General features: G+C 52.1%; 1 protein-coding gene across 2 annotated transcripts; it reads right to left on the bottom strand.

The window, feature by feature from the left end:
• Nucleotides 1-44: 44 nt before the first annotated feature.
• Nucleotides 45-21,386, bottom strand: KLHL12 (kelch like family member 12). 2 transcript variants are annotated; one of them, XM_050327123.1, is made up of 12 exons: nucleotides 21,313-21,386; nucleotides 20,889-21,086; nucleotides 14,495-14,648; nucleotides 13,497-13,714; nucleotides 10,500-10,649; nucleotides 8,997-9,111; nucleotides 7,012-7,118; nucleotides 5,876-6,071; nucleotides 5,063-5,221; nucleotides 4,254-4,352; nucleotides 1,865-2,051; nucleotides 45-1,604 (listed from the first exon to the last, which is right to left on the bottom strand). In XM_050327123.1, exons 2-12 carry the CDS (start codon nucleotides 21,072-21,074, stop codon nucleotides 1,478-1,480), a joined length of 1,698 nt encoding a protein of 565 aa, XP_050183080.1. In that variant the 5' UTR covers nucleotides 21,075-21,086; nucleotides 21,313-21,386; the 3' UTR covers nucleotides 45-1,477. The 2 variants fall into 2 exon arrangements, with proteins under 2 accessions (XP_050183080.1, XP_050183078.1); XM_050327121.1 differs by lacking the exon at nucleotides 21,313-21,386 and having other exon boundaries at nucleotides 20,889-21,147.
• Nucleotides 21,387-21,468: the final 82 nt, after the last annotated feature.

Below are 21,468 nucleotides of genomic sequence, written 5' to 3'. Positions count from 1 at the left end.
TTAGATGAAGGTCTGGAAGGTAGAGAACAGAAGCTGAACTCCCACTGGCTCAGGAAATATTTTATTCTTTATACTTTCATTAGAAAATAAACATAGGAAACAAAACCACAGAACACTTGTGTGATAGAAACAAACGCAGAAGGTTCAGAGCGTTGGCTGAAAGTGCATAATTAAGTCATGCTACCACGTCCCTGATCCCACCCTGTCCCCAAGCAAGGAGTCAGCAGGAAGCTCAACGAGCAGCACTACACAGAGCCCAGGCACTGTGGGGCCAAGCTGATGGCAGAGGGGAGCCCGTGCTCCCGGGAACGCAGCGAGGCAGGACACATGCTGGGAGCCAGTGAGGGCTCGTGGGCAGGCGAGGGATAGCAAGTGTCAGAGGATGTGGGCAGGGAAGTGAACAGCTGAGAGAGAACAAAGGGCGAAACAGAATCCTGGATGTTACTCCAGAACGGCCTTGGAAGCAGAAAAATCCCGGATGAAAGGAAAACCAACACAATGAACTTGAGTGAAAGGCTGCCGTGGGTGTGCTGGACTCGGGTGTGTCCGGGGATGAACCCCAGTCACTCTCCAGCAAGACCCTGGTGGGCAGCAGCCACCGTGTCCCTGCTCTCCTGGCCTCAGCTGGGGTGACGTCCCTGCAGGGTGGGAGCAAAGGCACGGCCGCAGCACAGCAGCGCTCCCGGTGCCACGGATGGCAGCGCTTTGCAGCTGGGGCTCTCAAGCTTTTTGAGGGAAGTGCCACGTGAAGAACCTTGCTGAGCACCTGCTCAAGAGCACAAACACTGCAGCCCTGCTTCTGCAGCAGGCAGTGAGCTCCCCCCCTGCCCTCTGCCCCTGCGGCCTCAGGCCTCTGGGTCTCAGTAGTTGACAGCTTTAACCTGCGACTCCTTTAGTGTGCAGCCCTGGGAGGAACCTGCAGACACAGCGACACCGCAGGCCCCCCTCACACACGCTCACCCAAACTGGCTCTGCACCCACGTGTGCTCGAGGAGCACGTTTGAACATTCAGTATGTACATGATGATTTGAAGCTGGAACACAAGAGCAGCCGGATTCACCCTCCCACATCCACGTGGCCGAGAGCAACCCGAGGACCCGCGGGGTCCTGTGGCGGCTGGAGAGGTGACCCAGTGGTTATGTACATGTCCTTGGGAGGGTTCACCAGGCTGGCTGAGGCCAGGCTGGGGCATCTCTGCTCTGCCCATAGACTGAGCCACAGGAACAGCAGAGAGTGCAGCTTCTCACGACCCACTCACCCCCTTCGTCCAGCTTCCCACAGAGCCCCCGATTTCAAATGACTGCTGAGATCACACGGTTATGCACATGCTCTAGTCACAAGCAGCACAGAAAGCTGCTCTTCTGGTGCCTATTCCCACAGCATCCACAACTCTCAGGAACAGTCACTGCAAATCACTTGGGACTCTTTCTCCAGCCGAGACTTTTTAGAATGTTCTTCTTTGCGAGCTCCCTCCCGATCACTTCTCCCGCAGGACGCAGACTCCGGCGTCGCAGCGCTGCATCCCCAGGGAGGTGACCACTTCCCAGCTGTCAATGATGGGATCGTAGCACTCGATGCTGCTCAGCAGTGAGTTGCCATCGTATCTGCCGGGACAGAAAGTTACAGGTGAAGGAGGGAGAGGCTGAGGCATTCAGAGAGACTGGGCAGGCTCGCCCAGCAGGAACGGCCCGGAATGGAACGCCTGCACGAGGCCGCCTTTGCCTGGGCCCTGGGTGGGCAGGGTGACCCTGCGGGCCACACCTCAGTGTGAGGAGCGGCCAGCTGCGATGGGGCAGCCGCTGTGTCCCCTCAGCACCCCTGTCCCAGCGCCCAGAGCTGCAGGCCGGGCCCGGGCGGCGCTTACCCGGCGATGGCGTACAGCCGGCCCCGCAGCACCGTGGCCCCCACGTAGCACCGGGGCGTGGTCATGCTCGTCACCGTCGTCCAGGAGTCGGTGCGGATGTTGTAGGCCTCCACCGAGGAGAGATGCGCCGTCCCGTCGAACCCCCCCACGACGTAAATGTGGTCGTTGAGCAGAGCCACTCCAGCCCCTGGGGAGAGAGGTGGTGGCAACAGTCACGCCCAGGAGCCACACCGGCGGCACCGTGGCCCGTTATGGGGCTGAGTGGTCAGCTGGTCAGCTCCTCCCTCTTCTCAGGACATTTTGTTACGCTCATCTCTCCCCTAAAAGAGCTGATAACTGTGTCTTCTGTTGTTGTTGTCTCCAGTATGATTGGTGAAAGCGTGTCACTGCACCAAACACTGCTGACTCTCTGCCATGGGGGCACTGGGCAGCATGGCAGCACGAGAAGCTCCCCTGGGGTGACACCTGACACAGGTGTGTGAACAGAGCAGCACCAGGCTCGCTCTGCTGGCAGGCAGCCAGCTGGGACTATCAGCACAGACACGGGTTCCTCTGGTGCTCCTGGCTCCCTGGTATCACCCAGCTCCTGGCCACAGCCGGCAGATTGCGACACAGCCAAGATTACTTTTTGGAATTCAAAGACCTGCACACTAGGAAGTTTTTCTGGGGGGGCAAAAGAAGTCTTACAGGGTCCAAGGTCACCAGGATGGACTGACCTGATACTAGGATGAAGACTGCAAGTACAAGTAGTACCTAAGCTACTCGTAGTTAGCAGTGTTAGTTCCAGAGTGGCAGCACAAAAACCTGGGCCCTAAAAGGTCCATGGGCACACCCCCATTTCAGAGATCTTGGTGCTCCAGGTGACAGCACCAAGGAAGGAAGCAGCTGAGCCAGTGCTGGGGTCAAAGGTCTCCCCATGCTCCTGCTCAGTTGTGGAGCTCATGCTGCAGGCCAAGGCACTGCTGCCAAAGCTCCAAATCCTGTGGGAAGCGAGCATGGACCTGGGACATGCCCATTGTGGAAGGCTTTTTCCCTTGAACTCTGCTTTTGGTCTTGCCCAAAGTCAATCTTCTCTGGTGTCCACAGCAGACCCCTTGGGGAAAGCCACCTCATCCTCAAGCTTCCTAGAGATCTGTGGGTCGGTCTCACACGGTGCCTCCGACGCAGGAAAATCTGCGGATTTTATCCCCTGTTTTATGTGGGGTCTTCCTGGGATGTGGAAAAGCGCCCAACTCCTAAATCAAAACCATTCTTGGCAGATAAACCCACACTTAACAGGAATAGCCCTGTCACAGGAGTAAATATTTAAAGCTCGGGGTTTTGGTGAATGCCACTGCAGGCACAAGGAAGCTGAGATGTTTTTGGAGCAGAGCCCAGTTTTAGCGAGCACCCAGCACTTGTCCCCAAGCAGGAACACTGCACAGAGATCACGTGGAACCAGTGCTGCCCAGGCTGACTGTGAGGGGCACTTACTGAAAGAAGCAGAGAAAAAAGCAACTACAAAAAGGGGTTTGAAAGAGGGGCTGTAAGCACAGAGCTACCACACTGGGAACCACCCAGCTGTGGAGGCACTGAGCATCCTGCCCAGGGCTGTGCAGGGCCAGGGCTGCTCACCAGCACGGCATGGAGGGCAGTGCACGAGGCCTGAGGCACAGGGTGAGGGCAGAGAGCCAGGATCTGAGCACACAGGAGCTGCAGGAACCCCTCTGGAACTCCTCTGAGGAATGAAGGAGAGCTCAGACAGAAAGATACTTCTAAAGTAGGATTTAAACTATATTTTTCTCCTAGATACAACTGCCAACCTAAAGGTTGGACAGAACTCCAAGCAGGGGAGGCAAGTGAAGAGTTGGTGGGGGATAATTACTGTGTGACTGCACCACGTTGCAAGTCAACACCACTGGAGGGTAACACTGCTCTGGCAGTGCTGCTCTCTGTGTTCCTGCTGCAGCAGGAGCTGAGGCCTTGCATGTCCCAGAGCAGAGTGGAGGTGAAGGAGCAGCCTGACAGGGCACTCCTGCCTTCACCCTGTTCTGTGCAGCTGAGGAGCACTGATCTCGTACTGCAGTCTGTAGTTTGTGCCTTGTGGGCTCTTCTCCAAGCCAAGCACTGTTTCCTAGTTTTGGAAGTCACACAGGACTTCCTCTCCTTCCCTGTAACCAATAACCCATCCCCCCTCCCATTCCTACACACACCTAAGCATGGGATGGAGGCATCAGGGCTGTGAAGATCAGTATTTGTTTTGGGAATTCTGCACCTAAAACCATTCCTTCTCAAAGCCAAACCACCCACTGAGGGCAGAGCATCCTGCAGGGCAGCAGAACCCACCAGCAGTGACAGCCACCTCAGTGCAGCAGGAAACACAGCGACTCAAGGCACCGTGGGCTCTCACCTGAGCGCTTGGTGGCCATGGGGGTGACGTTTGTCCAGTGTCCAGTGTGGGGGTCATACCTCTCTACAGAATTCAGGATGTTCAGCCCATCATAGCCACCTGAAAGAAAAGCACAGGAGCAAACCCTGGGGCTGAGAATGGGGTGCTGCCATCAGCACAGCTCACACAAGCGAGGCACAGGCTCCTGCAGCCAGCTCTGCAATCTGCCTGGTGTAGGAAATCTGTGACTCCTCAGGAACAGGACTGCAACAGATGTGGGTGCAACGCTGGGCCTGCCTTTTCTGGGGTCCAGAAGGTGACCTACAGAACAAGTCCCAGAGTGCTTTGCCCTCTGGCACTCTCACTGCATTCACAGCTGGTGTGGGGCTCTGAAACGAGTGCTACAGAAAGGAGCTGGAGAACACACATTTCTGGAGCACTACAGCCACCACTTTTGGGTGGTGCAGGTGCACCCTCTGTCCTTTGGCTACCTGCTGCATCTCTGGGCATTTAGCCACTGCTTAGGCCATGCAAGCCTCAGGTGGCACTGCTCATCCTCCACCCCTCAAAGGTAGTGTGTAAATTCTGTATAATCTGCACCTTGCAGCATTTCCTGCAGTTACATGGCAGCTCCAGTCCCAGCCATCGTGATGGGAACAGTGAGAACAGGCAGCATTCACTGACACAGGTGGTGAGAGTGCCCAGGGCAGTGAGGTTAAACCTCTTCGAACCTGGACGTGACAGGTTGGTGCTCCCCAGGCAGCACCTGGGTGGTCACTTTGGTAAAAAACCAGGATCTGCAGGACTCCCAGAGGTCCTGAGGTACCTACCCAGGCAGTAGATGACTCCATTGGCTACCACAAGCCCCGCTCCCTCCCGTGCTGTCTGCATGTCTCCCAGCATGCTCCACTGGTCGATGTTGGGGTCGTAGCGCTCCATGCTGGTGTGACGGCGGCTCCCGTCGAACCCACCCGACACGTAGATCATGTCTGCAATGACAGACGGGGGTGGAACCCAGCGAGTCAGGAGTCAACCATGCACATAAGGGCCCTCACAGACTAAGAAAAACTACGGCATGGACTGCAAACCCCGGAACAACAGGCCTTGGCACACTGGGAGCCAAGACAAACCCAGGCTCCTCAGCCTGGCTCGCTGCATCAGCCTGCTTGCAGGCCCAACAAACAAACACAAAACCCATCTGGCCCTTAAATCTGCTTCTTGCTGTTGGGTGAAACAGAACACTGCCATGCCCAAACCCAAACCCTGCCTGTCATGAGCCTCAAGTCAGCACCTCCCCAAGGCCCTCGCTCCTTCCCTGCACATGCTCCAGTCTCTCCTGCGCTGGATGATCACAGCTGCACTCGCTGCCCTGTGCTCAGTGTTGCCCAACACTGTCAACACCCTCAGATCTTCCCACTCCATAATCCCTCCCAGAGCCCCCTTCCCTCGGTGCACAGACACGTGCCGTAGGAATGCGGCGGAGGCAGAGCTCCTCTCAGGATATGTGGGCAAGTGTTCCATTTCTGCACCCCAGTGGTGAGGGAAGGCAGAGTCTCCTGCTCCCCTCCTCCCCCAGAGCCAGCCCACTGTGCACACACCAGAGCCGAACGGGCTGCTGTGCCCCGGCAGCCACCAGGACGCACCTCCAAGGGTGGTGGCTCCCGCCAGCCCTCGCCGCACGTTCATGGGAGCCACGGAGTACCAGATGCCGTCCTCATCCGACGTGTAATCCAGGCACTCCACGGAGCTGAGCCGGGAGCGGCCGTCGTAGCCCCCGATGACGTAGATGCGGTCGTGCAAGGACACGGTGGCCACGTATCGCCTCTTCCGGGTGATGCTCTGGAACACGGGGGGAACACAGCGGTCAAAGACAGCAAACAACACCAACACTGCTCTCCCACCCTCTTCTGCTGGCCCATTGTCCAGAGCAGGCAGCACCATGGATTTAAAGGGCTGTGTCTGCCCTCCCTTGCCTGTATTCTCTCTTCAGTGCTCTTTTCTCAGGGCCACGTCTCTTTGCAATCAAATATATAGCATTAAATGTTATTATTATTAAGATTTATTAAATATCTTAAGGTATGTAATAATATCATACATATTATTGAATATCTTATGCTGCTACAGAATCTTTGATGCATCTGGGACTTTTGTGTGCCTCCCACTGGCTCCTGCAGGCACTGGTAATGGGAAAATGTGGAGACTCAGAATATTTGATGAAGCTTTCAGCCTCCAAAAAAAGTCAGAATTTTGGGACACCAGGTGGTACTGGGTCTGTCCTGATGGGTGATATTAAAGAAGAGCCAGTTCTCCACCATTTCACACAGATAAAGGTGATTTTAATTTGGGCTGAAACACTCCTCAGTGTAGGAAATCTTTCTTCTCTTTATGCTCCAGAACACTGCAAGCAGCAGGATCATGAAGCAGCCTGAAGGCTGCACTGATTACACTGTTCCTATTGACATTCCAATTATCATCACTAACCTTAAAGCTTAACACCCCTTCACTAAGAAACACGATAGTTCTCACTCCCACAACCAAGATGTGGGTCTCTGCAGGCTCAGCTGATCAGGACTGTGACAACCCCCTCTTACTCAGTCACTCTGCAAACTGAAGTGGTTTCAGCATCCACCACGTAAATCTCTGTAAAGAATTTCTGTCAGAAATCCTCAGCAGATTGCACAGGACAGCCCCAAAGAGGATTGTTATCCAGCTGATGCTGCAGAATCAGTGTTTGCTCACAGCCTGGTCAGCCCAGGGGTGGTCCAAACCCATCCCTTACCGGCAGGAAACTCCACTCCTGGGTCTTGGGGTCGTATTTCTCCACCACGTCGATGGGGGACTGTTGGCTGCCGAAGCCGCCGATCACGAGCAGCACTTCGTTGGCTCCTGGGGTAGAGGGGGAGAGCGAGGCCAAGTCAATCCCTGCACAGCCAAAGGGTCACCTCAGGGGAACAACCTGAAGAAACACCGAGCCTTCCCTGGTGCAAAGCCGCATCTAAATCCCTGTTTTCCTCACGGCTCTGGAGCAGGGAGCTAACCTGGCTCCAGGTTCTGTGCTCAGCGGGGAAGAGGAGGGAGAAGCTCTTCAGGGTGTGTGGCAGGAGGCTGAGGGGGGGTCAGGAGCTGGCTGCTGGAGAGCTGTTCCTCCTAACAACAGAGGCACTTTGAGAACACAAGCCAGCTCAATCAGGTGCTGAAGCTGGCTCCTTTCTATCTCCTTTTGTGTTCTTGTTTTTCCCAAACCTCTCACCACCCCACAGAATCTGGAGGAGAATGCCTGCTTCCCTGCAGCCACCTCACAACACAGGGCCTCCCCTAAGCTGCAAGTAACACCCCCACCTGATTCCTGATTTCAGGGATTTTGTTCACCACTTAACTGAGAAACAAGTCAGGCTGTCTGGAGCTTGGAAAATTAATTATTTTCCCAGGAATTGTTTCTTAAATCTTGTGTATTTTATTTCAAAGTTGCCTTCCCTCTACTTTCTTTTCTCTCAGATGGTCTCTGATTTTTTCTTATTTCCTCCATGGTTGTTAAATAACAGTTGTGACCTGGAGGGTTTTAATCTCCTTTGTATCCACTGCCTGGAATCAGGGTAGAACAGCTGAATACCCTGGGCCTCCTGGAACAGGAGTTTATCACTGGAGTTTAGGACTGTCCAGCTTTTCGTTGCAGAAGGACTGAGCACCAAGGAGCAAACACTTAACAACTCTGTCACAAAGCAAAAGATGAGGAATAATATAAAAAATAACTGGGAAGGATTCACAGAAGAGCTTCAACACCTTGGAAAGCCTCCTGTCCAGCTAAAAGCAAGACAGCTAAAAGTGCAATTACTTCAGTTCCTCTCATGCAAAGTTAATGTACAACTTGCTCACAGTTTATAAGTGACACATTGTTGCTATCAGACGGTGGGGAATAATTTAAAACAGGTAGGGCTGAACCTTTGGTTCAGTTTGAACCCGTATAAATAAACAATAAAAGGGTTTTGTGATGTCTTTTTATCAGGTGAAGCGTTTCAACTAAGAACAAAATGAAATGTGCCTTTCTAAAATCACAGAATGGTTTGGGTTGGAAGGAACCTTAAAGCTCATCTCATCCCACCCCCTGCCATGGGCAGGGACACCTTCCACTATCCCAGGTTGCTCCAAGCAGGAAGAGTGGTCCATGGCTGGCACAGCTCTAAGCCAAGCATTTTCCCAACAATTCAGTGACTGTGCTTGGTAGGAGTTACTGAAATAAAGGAAGAAATCATCATTTGTTGCCTTAGCAAGGCTAGGGAGAGAAAAAAAAAAGGCACCTATGAAGGGAAAGAGGGACCTCTCCCATTTCCCTCCTTGTGCCTTCCCCTCTCCAATTCCCTGTGGAAACCTGCTGGCACTGTAAGGCAGCTGTCACTCACCTCACAGCTCTCTTTGGACAATGATAGCTGTGCTTTCAGGCAGGAATAAACTCTTCCCACACTTCTTGGACAGCTGCATACTGGTCAAACATATCTGCAGGAACCAGCAACTCAGGAAACTGGTTTTATGGTCAGAGCAAGGGCCTGGGATTAAAGGCAATCAACTGGCACTAAGAAATCATGCTCTGAAAAAAAAAAGGCCCCTTTGTCCTCAGCTCCAGCCCCCTCTCTGTCCCACTGGGGACCATGGGATGACGAGTTACTGCTGTGAGCCCATCAGCACAATTACAAGGCACTAGACAAGGTGTCTTACACAACACCTGCCAGTGCCCCAGCCCCTCTCAGTGTCCCTTCCTCTGCTGCTCACCCAGACGTGCTCGTGTCCTGGGTCCTTGCATTTGGCTCCGGAGCTCGGGCCGAAGGTGGAATTTCTTGGCTTCATCGACGAGGTCTCTGCACTGGAGGCTGCAGCGGATAAAAGGCTGGGGAGAAACATGAGTCACTGGTACATGCAATGTATTTTAGGAAACCTCAGAAGAAGTGTCCTAAAGCCAACTCTTATCAGCTCAGACAGCACGAAAAGGACTTGTGTGCAGGCTGCAGTGTCCTGGTGCGAACACTGCACACAGGGAAACGCAAAGGTAACTGCAGACCCGAGTGCAGCTGAGGAGATGGGGCTTGATTCTCACAGTCTGGCACTGCAGGTTCCATAAGGAAGATGACTGCACTGGAAAACTCTGGAAAAGCCACTTCTGCTACATTTAAGCCAGAAGAAGGATGTCTGAGCAGGGGAACTGGCAGTGAAACCACACTGGAAACCAGTCTGCCTCGATCTGCCCCCATGACTCAGCCTGCACTTGATATCGGAGAAGAAACAGGGAGCACAGCATGAAGCAGCTTAGCTGATCTACTGCACATGGGACACGGGAGTTGTGGAGAGGCAGCAGAAGCAGTGAGGTCTTGTTGAAGAGTGGGGGGCACTTCACCAAGGACAGCCTCATCTCCTTGCATAGTGCCTTGTAATTCCCCTCCCTGGCTGAGGGCCTGGACCAACCTCTCCTGAATGCTCAGTGCTCAGTTGCCCTTGGGTGTTTGGTGTTTCTGCTGCTTCCATAAGCTCAGATTTATTTGTACAGGTTCTTGGTCTTTGTGCAAGGCAGCCAGAGTGTTCAGAACCCACAGGGGGCCAATACTCCACTTTCCACACCACCCCAGGCTGAGGATGTCCCACCAGTGTGTGGCTCTGCCAGACTGGAGAGGTCACTCTCTGCATTCTCTCAGGGAGCTGGGAGCCTGCACACTCTGTCTCAGGCTGGATTTGGAACAGACCTGTTGGTTTTGGTACCAGTCCCTCTTCCATTAATTTCAATTTCAGTTTGAAGTGGACCATAACAATCTGACTGAACACCCTTCAGCTCTGGCACAACCTAACGGCCCGTTGGCTGCCCTGGTTTAAGAACCTCCATGGTCCTGTGTCCACACAGCTGCTGTTCTTCTCAGAGGTACATGCTGGCCATCTGCACCTGGGACACCTTCTGAGGAGCCATGTGCTCCCTGAGATCAATGCCAGCAACCTTCAGCCTGGGCAGGGGGAGCTGCCAGCACTTAGGAATGCAGGCAGAAAGCACTTGTTGGAGGTTATAACGGCTGACAACAGAAAGGTACTGCATGTATCAGCAGAGACAGCTGACTAATGGCTCTGGACAGGGCACCCTCTGGCTGCAGAGCGGGATGCTGTGGCTGCTGGCACAGCAAACCACTGCTCAGTGTGACAGCTCCACGGCATCAGCAGAGAAAGAGCTCTGCACATGTTCTGGTGGGCAGCAGGAGCCCAGCCAGGGCCATGCAGTGCTCCCAGCTGTGGCGGTACCTCGGTGTCGATGACGTCCGTGATGTAGCGCGGGGTGAGCAGCGGCATCCGCACGTACTGCAGCAGCTCGGGCAGCGACGCCTCTCGGTCCTTCTTGGAGTGCTTCACCCAGTTTATAACTGCCTCGAACACTGGCTCTTCAGAGTCCACCTGCAAAGAGGAGGCACATCCTGACAGGCTGCAGGATAACATTGGAGCTACCACCACAGAGCAGAGAACGTCCAGAGTGCTGACACTGCTCCGCAGTGACCCAGGGAGTGCCACACTGCAGCTAAGAGTCTGTTAGGGAGATCCCCAGGAGCTGTAATTACAGGCACCATGAAATTCCCTCACTTTCTTTTCCTTGAACCTGCACTTGTTTTTTTCCCTACGGCTGAGATCAGCAATGGGAAGTTCAAGTGCCAGAGCAGTGAGTGGTAAGCAGAGCCTGGAGCTGCCACTCACTGACCTGCAGGAACTCACAGGGCAGCTGCCCAAATTCTCTGTGGAGCAGGAGCTGTGGCCCTGCAAAACACAAAGAGTCATTACAGAGATGATCAGAATCCTGTTTCCTTTGCACAGAGCAGTGTCTGGCTTAGTCCCCAGCAGCCCTGTGCCCATGCACTCCCCTCCAACACCCCAGCCAGACCAGCTACATTTAAGGGAGTTTTGTATTTCAATCCACCTTTCAGAAACCACAAGCAATTGGATTTCGGAGTGGAGAACCCCAGGGCATGAATGTTACTGTTTATTTCTACTGCTTATTTTATTTTATCAGTAGTTTATTTCTGTCTCCATTTAGGACCAGCACATGCTGGTGCTTACACCACTTTCAGAGATTACACTGAACCATCTAAATTTGATATTGTCAGAGAACCTCAGGTGCTGTGGACATCTATGACTACCAAAAGAACTGTAAAAACCTCTGCAATATATAACTTAGGCTTGGTTTTGTTTTAGCACATCTATCAGACCATCCAACATAAAAGCAAATCAGACATGAATTTATTATCACAAAGTCTGCTAACTGAGACTAAATATGAAGATAAAAGGAGAGCCTGTGATGAGAGGACTGAGCCTTCTCACCAGTCTATGACTGGTCCCCTTTGAAGTCCAGTTTGAAGCTGTCAGACAAAATGTTCTGAAGCAGGGAGCCACAGAGGTTAATTATGTAAGGCCATTCTTCCAGGCCATTGATTTATATTTGTTACAGTGTAATTTGGAACGGCCTCTTTCTATTGGAAATACAGGGAGAGGACAATTAGAGCTCACAAAAGGAGAGCAGAGCACTGTATTGTTTCCAATTCCCCCACCTCCTCCTTAAATGCAATAACCCTGCATTGATTTATTCCCTCCTGAACTGAATGTCCTCAGATATATTTAACAGTTTTATTGTTCATTAAATCATTTGTTTGCTGATAAATGATGAGTAACACTAAATGCAGCACCGCAGTGAGGACCTGCCATGGCACTTCTTGAACAACCTGGGGATTTTCTGAGGGAGTTCCCTCAGCACACTCTGATTCCACACAGCACCCCTGTGCTGGCACAGCAAGAGAGAGATTTGTTCCTTATTCCAGAAGGATTTCAGCTGGAAGGCACCTTAAAGCTCATTTTGTTCCACCCCTGCCATGGGCAGGGACACCTCCCACTAGACCAGGTTGCTCCAAGCCCTGTCCAACCTGGCCTTGCTCTTCCTCCTTCTTCTAAGCCCCCTTCAGGCACTGGAAGGGGCTCTCAGGTCTCCCTGAAGCCTCCTCTTCTCCAGGCTGAACCCCCCAGCTCTCCCAGCCTGTCTCCAGAGCAGAGGGGCTCCAGCCCTCAGAACACCTCCAGGGCCCCCTCTGGACCTGCTCTAGAGATGCCTTCTCGTGCTGAGGACCCCAGAGCTGGACACGGTGCTCCAGCTGAGGTTCCACAAGGACAGAGAAGAGGGGGAGGATCCCCTCCCTCACCCTGCTGGTCACATCTTCTTAAGGTATGACAGTGCATGCACACCCCACTGCCTCCTGCAAGGCCTGAGCCAGCCCTTCCAATCCACAGGGAATGTTACTCCGCAGGGCTGACTCATCCTGAAATTCCTCATCATTATTTCCCGGTCCCTGCCTGAAGCCGCTGTCAGGATCACCCCAGTCCACACCAACTCAGCCCCTCACAGCTCTGAGCTTGTCAAACACCAAACACACATCCAGCCTTCTGCACTGCTGATCCTGCTGCTGATCCCAACTGGAGCCCAGTTGTTCACTGCTGTCTCACATGCTCTTTCTCAAGCAGACTCATTAGCAAGAGGATTTCAGTGTGGCTGAAGGCCACTTTCAACATTTTCAACAATTCTCCTGTGGCTCACCCCCTGTATTGGCTTTTCAGGAATCCCACCAAAGGTAACCCTTACATTGGGTTGCTTCCAAGAGTTCCTGTTCCTCTCAACAGTGAGCAGGGATTACTTCAAGCCCATCAACTACAGTGAACATCAGCTCTTGACATAAATAATCATGCCCCGCCCTCATTACCAGGGAATGTTGAACTTATTCATAGAGAAGTTGGAAAAAAGTATTTGACGTGTTCCAGTCAAAAAGGAAATCCTCCAGAAACCCACCTTGATGGAACTGAAATTTGGGAACTAACTCCCTGCAGAGTCAGACCACCCTGAGGATGGCACAGGCATTCCTTGTGCTGCTGAGCAGCAGCAAACAGAAGTTAAAGCTTGGGGGTATTTTTGGGATGCAGGGATTGAGACAACTTGTCTTCTCCAGGGAAAGGAGGGAACAAAGTACCAAGAACTCTGCAGAGGGAGCTCACTGTGATTAACTTGCAAGAAACACTTGTGTGACAATAAATTCTTACAGAGGAATTACATGTTATTGATCAATTACAAATTAGCAGAAGAAATTAGAACTTGTTGAGAATTTTATTTCAAATTGGGAACTGTGTGAGAAGTCCATCCCAGGACCAATTACTGACTGGTTTCAACGTTTTACTTTAACTCTTTGCACAGTAATGGTACTTTTCAGGTTTTACCTGAATTTCATCACACTTGATGAGCTTTTCAACCTCTTCTTGATTTAAAAGGATAAACTCTTCATGCTGAACCACCTCTGGAAAATGTTTCTGGCTGAAGACCTCTGCAGCTTGCATTAGATCCACACAATTGTGTGTCTCAGCAAAATCCCGAATGCCCAAACAATTTGATGGATCCAGTTGGCTTTCTAGAAACTCACAGCAAGCTTGTTTCACACCTACGGAAAATTGGAGGGGTGAATGAGCACTGCAGGCTTACTGTCAATCCACTGCTTTGGAAAGGGCTTCAAAAAGGAAACTTCCAAACAATAATGAAAAGCCAACTCAAATAACAAGTAGAAACACCACAGAAACACACACATGCAGGTGATGCTTTGGAGCAGGTGAGGACACTCAGACAGACCGTGTGCCTGGGCTGGTTTGAGCTCTGGCTGTTCTATTTTAAATGAAAAAATAACATCAATCTGATACCAGGGAAAGACTCCAGCGTGAGCTGTACTCAGTTTCATGGATTATAAACCATAAATGTATCTGCTAGTGGATATGACCAGCAGATTTCTAGGTTTTCTAGGATAACTTTTGGGTAAGTCACTTGGGATTTGGGATAATTGCCTGGAATAGCTCCACAGGTGCACGTGCAAGGACGTCAACCAGTTTGTCATCAACCTGTGATGGCAGGTCAAATGACATCTAGGATTTGCCCACTATAATAATTTGACTGAGCTGTAACATTTATGTGCTACAGCCCACAATTCCTCTTGGGAATACTCCTGCACAGTAGCCCAAAGCACAGAACAATAACCTGTTTTCTCATCTTTTTTTTTTGCACCCAAGTCAGTTCCTCTACCAAGGAGACCACAGAGCGCAAGGAAACAGAAGTTTGACATAACTACTTATAAATATAATTTCACCCCCAATTTCTCTTCCATTCACAGAGGGTCACCCAAACCAAATATCTAAATAGCAGTAACTGCAATATGTGCTGCTCCTTGAATTACCTTTCAGCTGAAGCAGGCATGCTGCTGGGAGCAGTTCCTGGACGTTTTCTACTGTCACATGCACAGTTTCTGTATATACAAAGTCCAGCAGGATTTCCATGGTGGAGGCTGTCAGGCCCTGGATATCCACACAGGGTTTATCTTTCTCTGAGAGCTGCAAATCAGAAGGGAGACACAGCTTTATTTTTCAGTAATGTGATCAGAAATCCCACAACACTCAGCAGGTTTGAAAATGAGACTTGTCAGAGAGGTTTCAATAGAGATTTGTCCTTTATCTTTTTGGGCTCACTGAAAGAATAAGAGGAAGGAGGGAATTCCTCCCCAGAATTCACTTAGAGGATGAGTAAGACAAAGTTCATTGTGGATCAGGAGGACAGTCACACTGCACTGTGAAACCTGCCAGCTGAGATCAGAGTGAGCAGAGATTACATGTGTCATCTGTGTAAGACAACTAAACCCTCTCCTCCACGCAGTAACTCCAGCCTTTACTCCCAGGAACAGCCCAGGGGAATTCCTCTCTGGCTGGATGTGTGTGATACCCTGCAGTTCACACGGGGTCCCCACCTCACTGTTACCCCAATGCTCACCGGCTACAATTTACCTAGTTCTCTTATTAATTAGCATTCTATCTTCTAGTGGTTAATGATTCCTTTGTTTCTTATGCTAATTAGCCCCCTGCTCAGTCTTTCTCTTCCTCTGAGGTGGGAGGAGGGGTAGAGGGGAGATGGGAGGTGGGGTTTGTGGAGCTGGTGGTCTGTGGGTTGGTAGTCAGGATCTGCCCCTGCCAAAATTACCTCCTACCCACCCAGAGCTGATTTCAGCACAGTTGCTGAGTTGGCTTTCTTAGTTTCTTCCTTATCTTGGGGCTTCTGCCAAGTGTCCTTGTGGCCCGGAAATTTGGCATCCCTGTGCCCACTGTCAGCAGCACATCCTTCTGCCCAAGCTTTGGGTAACCTCCCCCAGGTCTGAGATCACTGCAGCCGTCCAGACCTAAACGTTAACAAGGCAATTCTACTGACAAGCAATTTTCCTTTCTAACACCTGGACATCATCACCACTCTGCTCCAAAACCAAACCAAGTCAAAAGCTTTCTAAACTAGTCAATTCCTCATCCGTTCTGCAAGCTTATGGTGAAGGTTCCTAAAAGGAACGGCTACAGGCCAGAAAGTTCAGAGTTAAAGGTTAAATGTTAAAGTTTAAAATTCATTATCTTGAATGTTTGAAAGCAAAATGACAATACATGCACTTACACAATCCAGACTTTGTCCTCTGAGTATTTTATCACCTCTATGATTCATTTGGGAATAACTATTTTTTTGCAAGGAATGTTATCCTCTCAATGGTCAATCTTCTGGAACGGCAAATTCTGTGAATCCACCAAAATTCGCACAAAACTGAGATTGTATTTCACAAAGCTCTGCTTTGTGATTCGGTGCCTCCACCACAGAGCTGCTGGCACAGCACCCGATGTTTCCTGAGCAGTGGAACAGCAGGTGGGCTCAGCAACCACACCCTACACACCCCTGGCCTCAGCAGAGGGTGATTGATACACTGCAAAACCACCTGGAGTTCTGAAGCCCCGGAGTCAGCAGATGAAAAAGCCCACAGCTTCGCTGGCCAGGAATGAGCCCCAAGCTGGTACAGCCAGTTGGGCAGAGACTCGGGAAGCATAAAGCGTGGTCAAAGCATGATCCCTGGGCTTTGGATCTGCCACAGCTGGGGAAAAAGGAGGTGATACAGAAGTAGAGAAAAGAGCAGTGAAAGCTACTCCTGCAGAGGCACTCGCGGGCACAGCAGAGGAGGGAAGGGATGTCTGCTGGGACTGAGCAGCAGATGTGATGCAGAGATGCACTTGCAGTAGAGAAAAAAAGTGCAGGAGGTAATGGTGAACCTCGAAGTAATTTGAGGGAAGAGGCCTTTCAAGTCTGTTGACTCAGTGAATAAACTTCATGGCTTTCAGAGTCAGGAAGGAACAGTAAATTACCTTGTCGGACCTGCTGTGTGACAGGCCAGGCACTGCATTCAGAAGCTAAAACCAGTTCCTGCTTTGGGTCAGACAAAACATTCTGAAAACAGGACTAAGCTGTTTGGTAGCACAGACAAGGGACACAGATGTCACCAGAGGTCAGAACTGATCAGATGAGACAAGATGTTCAGATGATTCCAATAAGCAAATGGAGACACAGAGCACACATGTTTAGAAAAAAACAGAAGTCACAAACTTCTATTGACAGGAGGTTACAAGGCCACCAGACCTCCTGGTACTTGTAAGCATCAGTTCTTCCCACATCAGCCTGGAGCCAGTAAAGAACTCCTGACCCACAACCAATATTCAGTAACCAGGCATGCACAGACTCTCTATTCTGCTGACCACAACACAAACCATGGGGACAACACTAAACCACAGAGATGAGCACTTCCTGCTTCCTTTATATTTCTGCTACGTTCCACTACTTAGGTTGTTATTTTGCTCACAGTTTACTCACATGCCTGGAAGGAAGGAAGGAAGTAAGTATTTCAAGTAACTTCCCGTAATGTATGTGATGCAGAATTGGGATCCTAATATCATACCTTAAAGAATGATCTCAGGGTGGAGACAATTTGATTCTGAACATATAAAATCATGGAATGGTTTGGGTTGGTTTTATCCCAGGATGCCCAAGTTGTTGAAAGCCTTAAGGCAGGGGCTGCAGGTCAAAGCTCTGCTGTGAAACACAGTGTTGCTGTCTTCCATTCCATCTACAAATCACTGTGCTGGGTTTGGCTGGGGCAGAGTTAATTCCCCTCCCTGTGGCTGGCATGGGGCTGTGGTTTGGATTTGTGCTGAACACAGGGATGGTGATGAGATGTTTTTGTTATTGCTGAGCAGTGATCACAGAGAGCCAAGGCCTCTTCTGCTTTTCATGCTGGGGGTGCATGGGAGGTTGGGAGGAGACAGAGCCAGGACAGATGGCCCAAATGACCAAAGGGATGTTCCAGACCACATGGAATGGTGCTCAGTGTATTAAGTGGGGGGGAGAAGAACTCAGGGGGTATGTTTGGAGTGATGGTGTTTGTCTTCCCAAGTCACCATCGCCCGTGGTGCCCTCCTGGGGGTGGCTGAACACCTGCCTGCCCATGGGAAGCAGGGAATGGATTCCTGCTTTTGCTTTGCTTGCATGTGGGGCCTTTGCTTTCCCTGTTAAACTGTCTTTATCTCAACCCATCAGTTTTCCAGCTTTTACCCTTCTGACTCCCTCCCTGGTCCCGCTGGTGGGGGTGTGAGTGGCTGTGAGGGGCTGGATGGGGCTAAACCATGACAATCACAAAACTCACCCTGCAGGACAAAGGGCCTACAATTTCAGAACCACCTTCTTACCCTAGGCCACGTTTCCTTTTTGCCTGTACTAATGCAGATACACCAAAGGATACTGGAGTAAACCCCAATTTCTTCTTACTTGGAGGGGAAGAGAAACGTGGCATGGCAGTGCTAAGGTGTGGCTCACTGCACTCCAGAGTGCAGTGAAGCTGACCATGTAAGAACCTGGAAACAGTAGCTGTTTATTTTCAGAATAGTATTTCTCCACCTTCTAGGGGACAAGAACCCTTCAGTTTCTACAATACAGCCAAAAGGAGAAGACAGAATAGTTTCTTTCTGAGGTGCAGACAACAATCAGCTCTAAAGAGATCCCAAGCTACGTTAACTTGGCCAAACACACACAAAAGCCAGCACACAAACCAGGGGCCAGGGGAGCTAAAACTGCTCTGCAACTTTTACCACAAGGAACAACTCTGTAGGTAAAACTGATGGTGTTTCAGTTCTCCCACACTGATCAGCACAGGGGCAAAGGGAAGTGTTGTAAAGAGCCTGGGGTTCATCGGGTGATCAGTGGCTTCTCCTCGTTCTGGAAAACGGGAACAGAAAATGGGACGAAATTAATACCAAGCAAGACCGAGAACTTCTTAAAATGTTAAAGTCAGAAGTGAGAGAAGGAAACCAGGGAGACAGGGAGGGGCAAAGGCAGCTCTTTGTGACAATGTCTGCTGATGGTCTCAGTGCTGTGCTGGCCATGCACAGATGTGGCACCAGGAATGCCGTGGAATGAACCCGGGATGTAACACCAGGAATGCCGTGGAATGAACCCTGGCACCAGTTGTGAACAAAGCCTTGTGCAGCCCCAGTCTGGCACATCAGAGCAGCCAGGCAGGCCCCAGACTGGCAGGAGGAGAGGGATGAAGTGCCAAGGAAGCCCTGGTGGGGACTGTTAGCCCATGACACCACAGGGCACTCTGAGCTCCCTCGAGTCTCAGCCCTGGCCAAACTCTACACCCACAAGTGCCTGGAGAGTGCCCAGGCTCTGTCCCATCACACCCCTGGGACACACAGGAAGCAGGTCCACTCTGAGGTTCACCAAACAGCCCTTTCCTGCAAGGAAGCTCTCCCACAAACTGTGTGCCCCTTGGCAGGTTGGTCACTTTAGTGTTTCCATACAAAAAAACCCCCCAAAATCTGGAAGAAATACAAACTAAGCAAAAGAAGCAAAACCCTTAAAGCAAAGGCAGTTTGGGGCGGGAGAGAGCAAGTGATCCTGCCTATTGTCCACTTTCCAAGGAAGAATTTCATTCCTAGGAAGAATTACATCTCTCAGTGAAGATGTTACAATTCACACGAGTGAACCAAGGAAGGAGACACAGCTCAGCTCAGACCCAAAGCACACCCACCCTCAGCCTTTGTGAGCAGCCACAAAGAACGTTCTGGAGCACATGGAGCGATTGGATCTCTGCACACTGCCTAGAGAAAGTCCAGAAGTCAAAAGCATTGACAGGAATTGTGGAGGCAAACCCGAAGAAGCAGAGACACTCTGCTGTACTGCTGTGCACCTGGAGCTTCTGGAGAACACAGAACTTCAGCCTCCAGGGATTGAATTTCCTTTGTGTAATTTTTTCTTTCTTAAATGCATTTCCTTTATGCAGATAAAGAGCATAAACCTGATGGATTTACAAATTTCACAAAGACACGGACCAGAAAATATATTGGTATGTGATCAGGCCACAGATGTCTTCTTTTGGTTGCTTTGCACAGGACTGCAAAAACTGAGACACCTGCTCTCCTGACAGCACTGAGAGCAGTGGGCACACAGAGAGCTCTGCCACAGCCTTCATTGCAGGGTAAAACAAAGAACAGAATCATTCTCTGCTGCAAGGACTCCTGGGCTAGCAGGGAGGGCTTTAGGACCTGCGAGCTACTTGTTAATGTTTCTCCCTGCTAATGGGAAAGGTGGTAGGATAAGGAAAGCATCTTCTGTAAGAATAAAAGCCACAAAAGATTGATTCAAACTTATAAAAGACAAAGCCAGGCAGAGCATCCGATGTTTAACAGCACAAATGAGCGCCAGTTTTAGCTCAAACAGCACCTGCCAGTGACTCAGGGAAACAGCACAAGTGCGAGTCTCCCAGTAAGAACTGAGAGCCGAGGTGCTCTCAGGGGGGATCTGCTGGGTACAGCAGACCTGGAGCTCAGAGCCACCCCAGCCCCAGTGCTGGAGGTGACACCCCCACGGCACGAGCAGCAGCACAACCCCGAAGGGCCCAGCTGCTCAGCCAGAGCCAAGGGGAGCTGTCAAAGCCCCTCCCTTGCACTGCGATTGCCCAGCTCGGCACCAGGGCTGCTGCCCCTGGCAGGAAAGATGCCCAGAACCACAGAAACCACAAATCACCACTGGAAAAATAAGTAAACATGTCAGAACCCTCCGGTTTGGCAGCTCAGCCTGCCAGCTCGCTGGGCACAGGGGGGTCCCAGCACACCACGATTCAGGACCTCAGTCCCAGGGACGACCTCCAGCTCCACACCAGGCCTCGATAAAAGGGCTCTGCCCATGAGGGCACCCAGAATCGCCACGAGGGGCTTCAGGGCCACCAGGAGAGGACCCAAAGGGCTCCAGAGCCTGAATGGGGAGATCCAACGAGACCCAGGGGCACCACGGGGGGACCTGGAGCCACCATGGGGAAATCCAGGGTGACCATGGGAGAATCCAGAGAACCCCAGGCCACCATGGAGGAATTCAGGGCCACCATGGGGGATCCAGAGAGTCCCAGGGCCACCATGGAGGAATTCAGGGCCACCATGGGGGGATCCAGAGAGTCCCAGGGCCACCAAGGAGGAACCTCGGGGCACCATGGAGGAATCCAGGGCCAACATGAGGGGATCAAGATCCACCACGGGGGCATCCTGGGCCACCACGGGGAGTACCCAGAGGACTCCCAAGATCACCACAAGGGGATCCCGGGCCGCCACGAGGGGGATCCTGGCCCAGCTGCCGAGCAGCTCGCCAGAGGGCAGCCCCGAGCGGCCCTGCCTCCTCCACCCACGAAGCACCCGAGGGGGGCCGGCGGCGGCGGCAGCGGCAGCACCGACCTCGCTGGTGAACATGGCGCAGAAGTAGTCGCTGCAGGCGGCCAGGACGATGCGGTGGGCCGGGAAGTCCTTGTGCTCCACGCGGAGGGTGACGTCGCAGAGCGTGTTGCTCTTGCGCAGGGCGTTCATGGCGTTGAGGATGGACTTGGCGTGGGAGTTGGTCATGATGTCCTTGGGGGGGGCCATGGCGCGCGGCACCTGCGGGCACAGCCAGCACGGCCACATGGCACGGGCGCCCCGCCGCCGCCAGGGGGCGCTGCCGCCCGCCCCGCCCCGCCCCGCCCGCCCTCAGCGCCCGCCCCGCCCCGCCCTCAGCGCCCACCGCGACCCCGCGGCGGACACACCCGCCCGGGATGGCGGGGAGGGGAAAACAACCCTGCTCGGCTCAGCCCAGCCCAGCCCGGCCCGGCCCGGCCGCACTCACCGCCGCGGGGAGAGCTCCCGGCCCGCACACCTCGCCTGCCCCCACCCCAGCCCCGCTCCGCCCTTCCCCTCTCCCCGCGCGGCGCGCGCCCCGATGGCGTCATCGCGCCGCGCGCCGCGGGCCACGCCCTCCCTCCCCGCCGCGGGAGTGCCGGGT

This window comes from Myiozetetes cayanensis, unplaced genomic scaffold (assembly GCF_022539395.1).
Source record: "Myiozetetes cayanensis isolate MyiCay16 unplaced genomic scaffold, myiCay2020 scf32, whole genome shotgun sequence".
NCBI lineage: Eukaryota > Metazoa > Chordata > Aves > Passeriformes > Tyrannidae > Myiozetetes > Myiozetetes cayanensis.
Note: the sequence above shows the minus strand (reverse complement) of the source record. Positions and strands in the feature narration are given on the sequence as shown.

Coding starts and splice junctions, on each gene's coding strand:
- KLHL12 (XM_050327121.1), bottom strand. CDS start 21,113: ATGTGGCCGTGCTGGCTGTGCCCGCAGGTGCCGCGCGCCATGGCCCCC. Junction 6,072..7,011: donor AGGAGTGGAGTTTCCTGCCG/GTAAGGGATGGG, acceptor CCCGTGTTCCAG/AGCATCACCCGGAAGAGGCG. Junction 4,353..5,062: donor TGGAGTCATCTACTGCCTGG/GTAGGTACCTCA, acceptor CTTTTCTTTCAG/GTGGCTATGATGGGCTGAAC.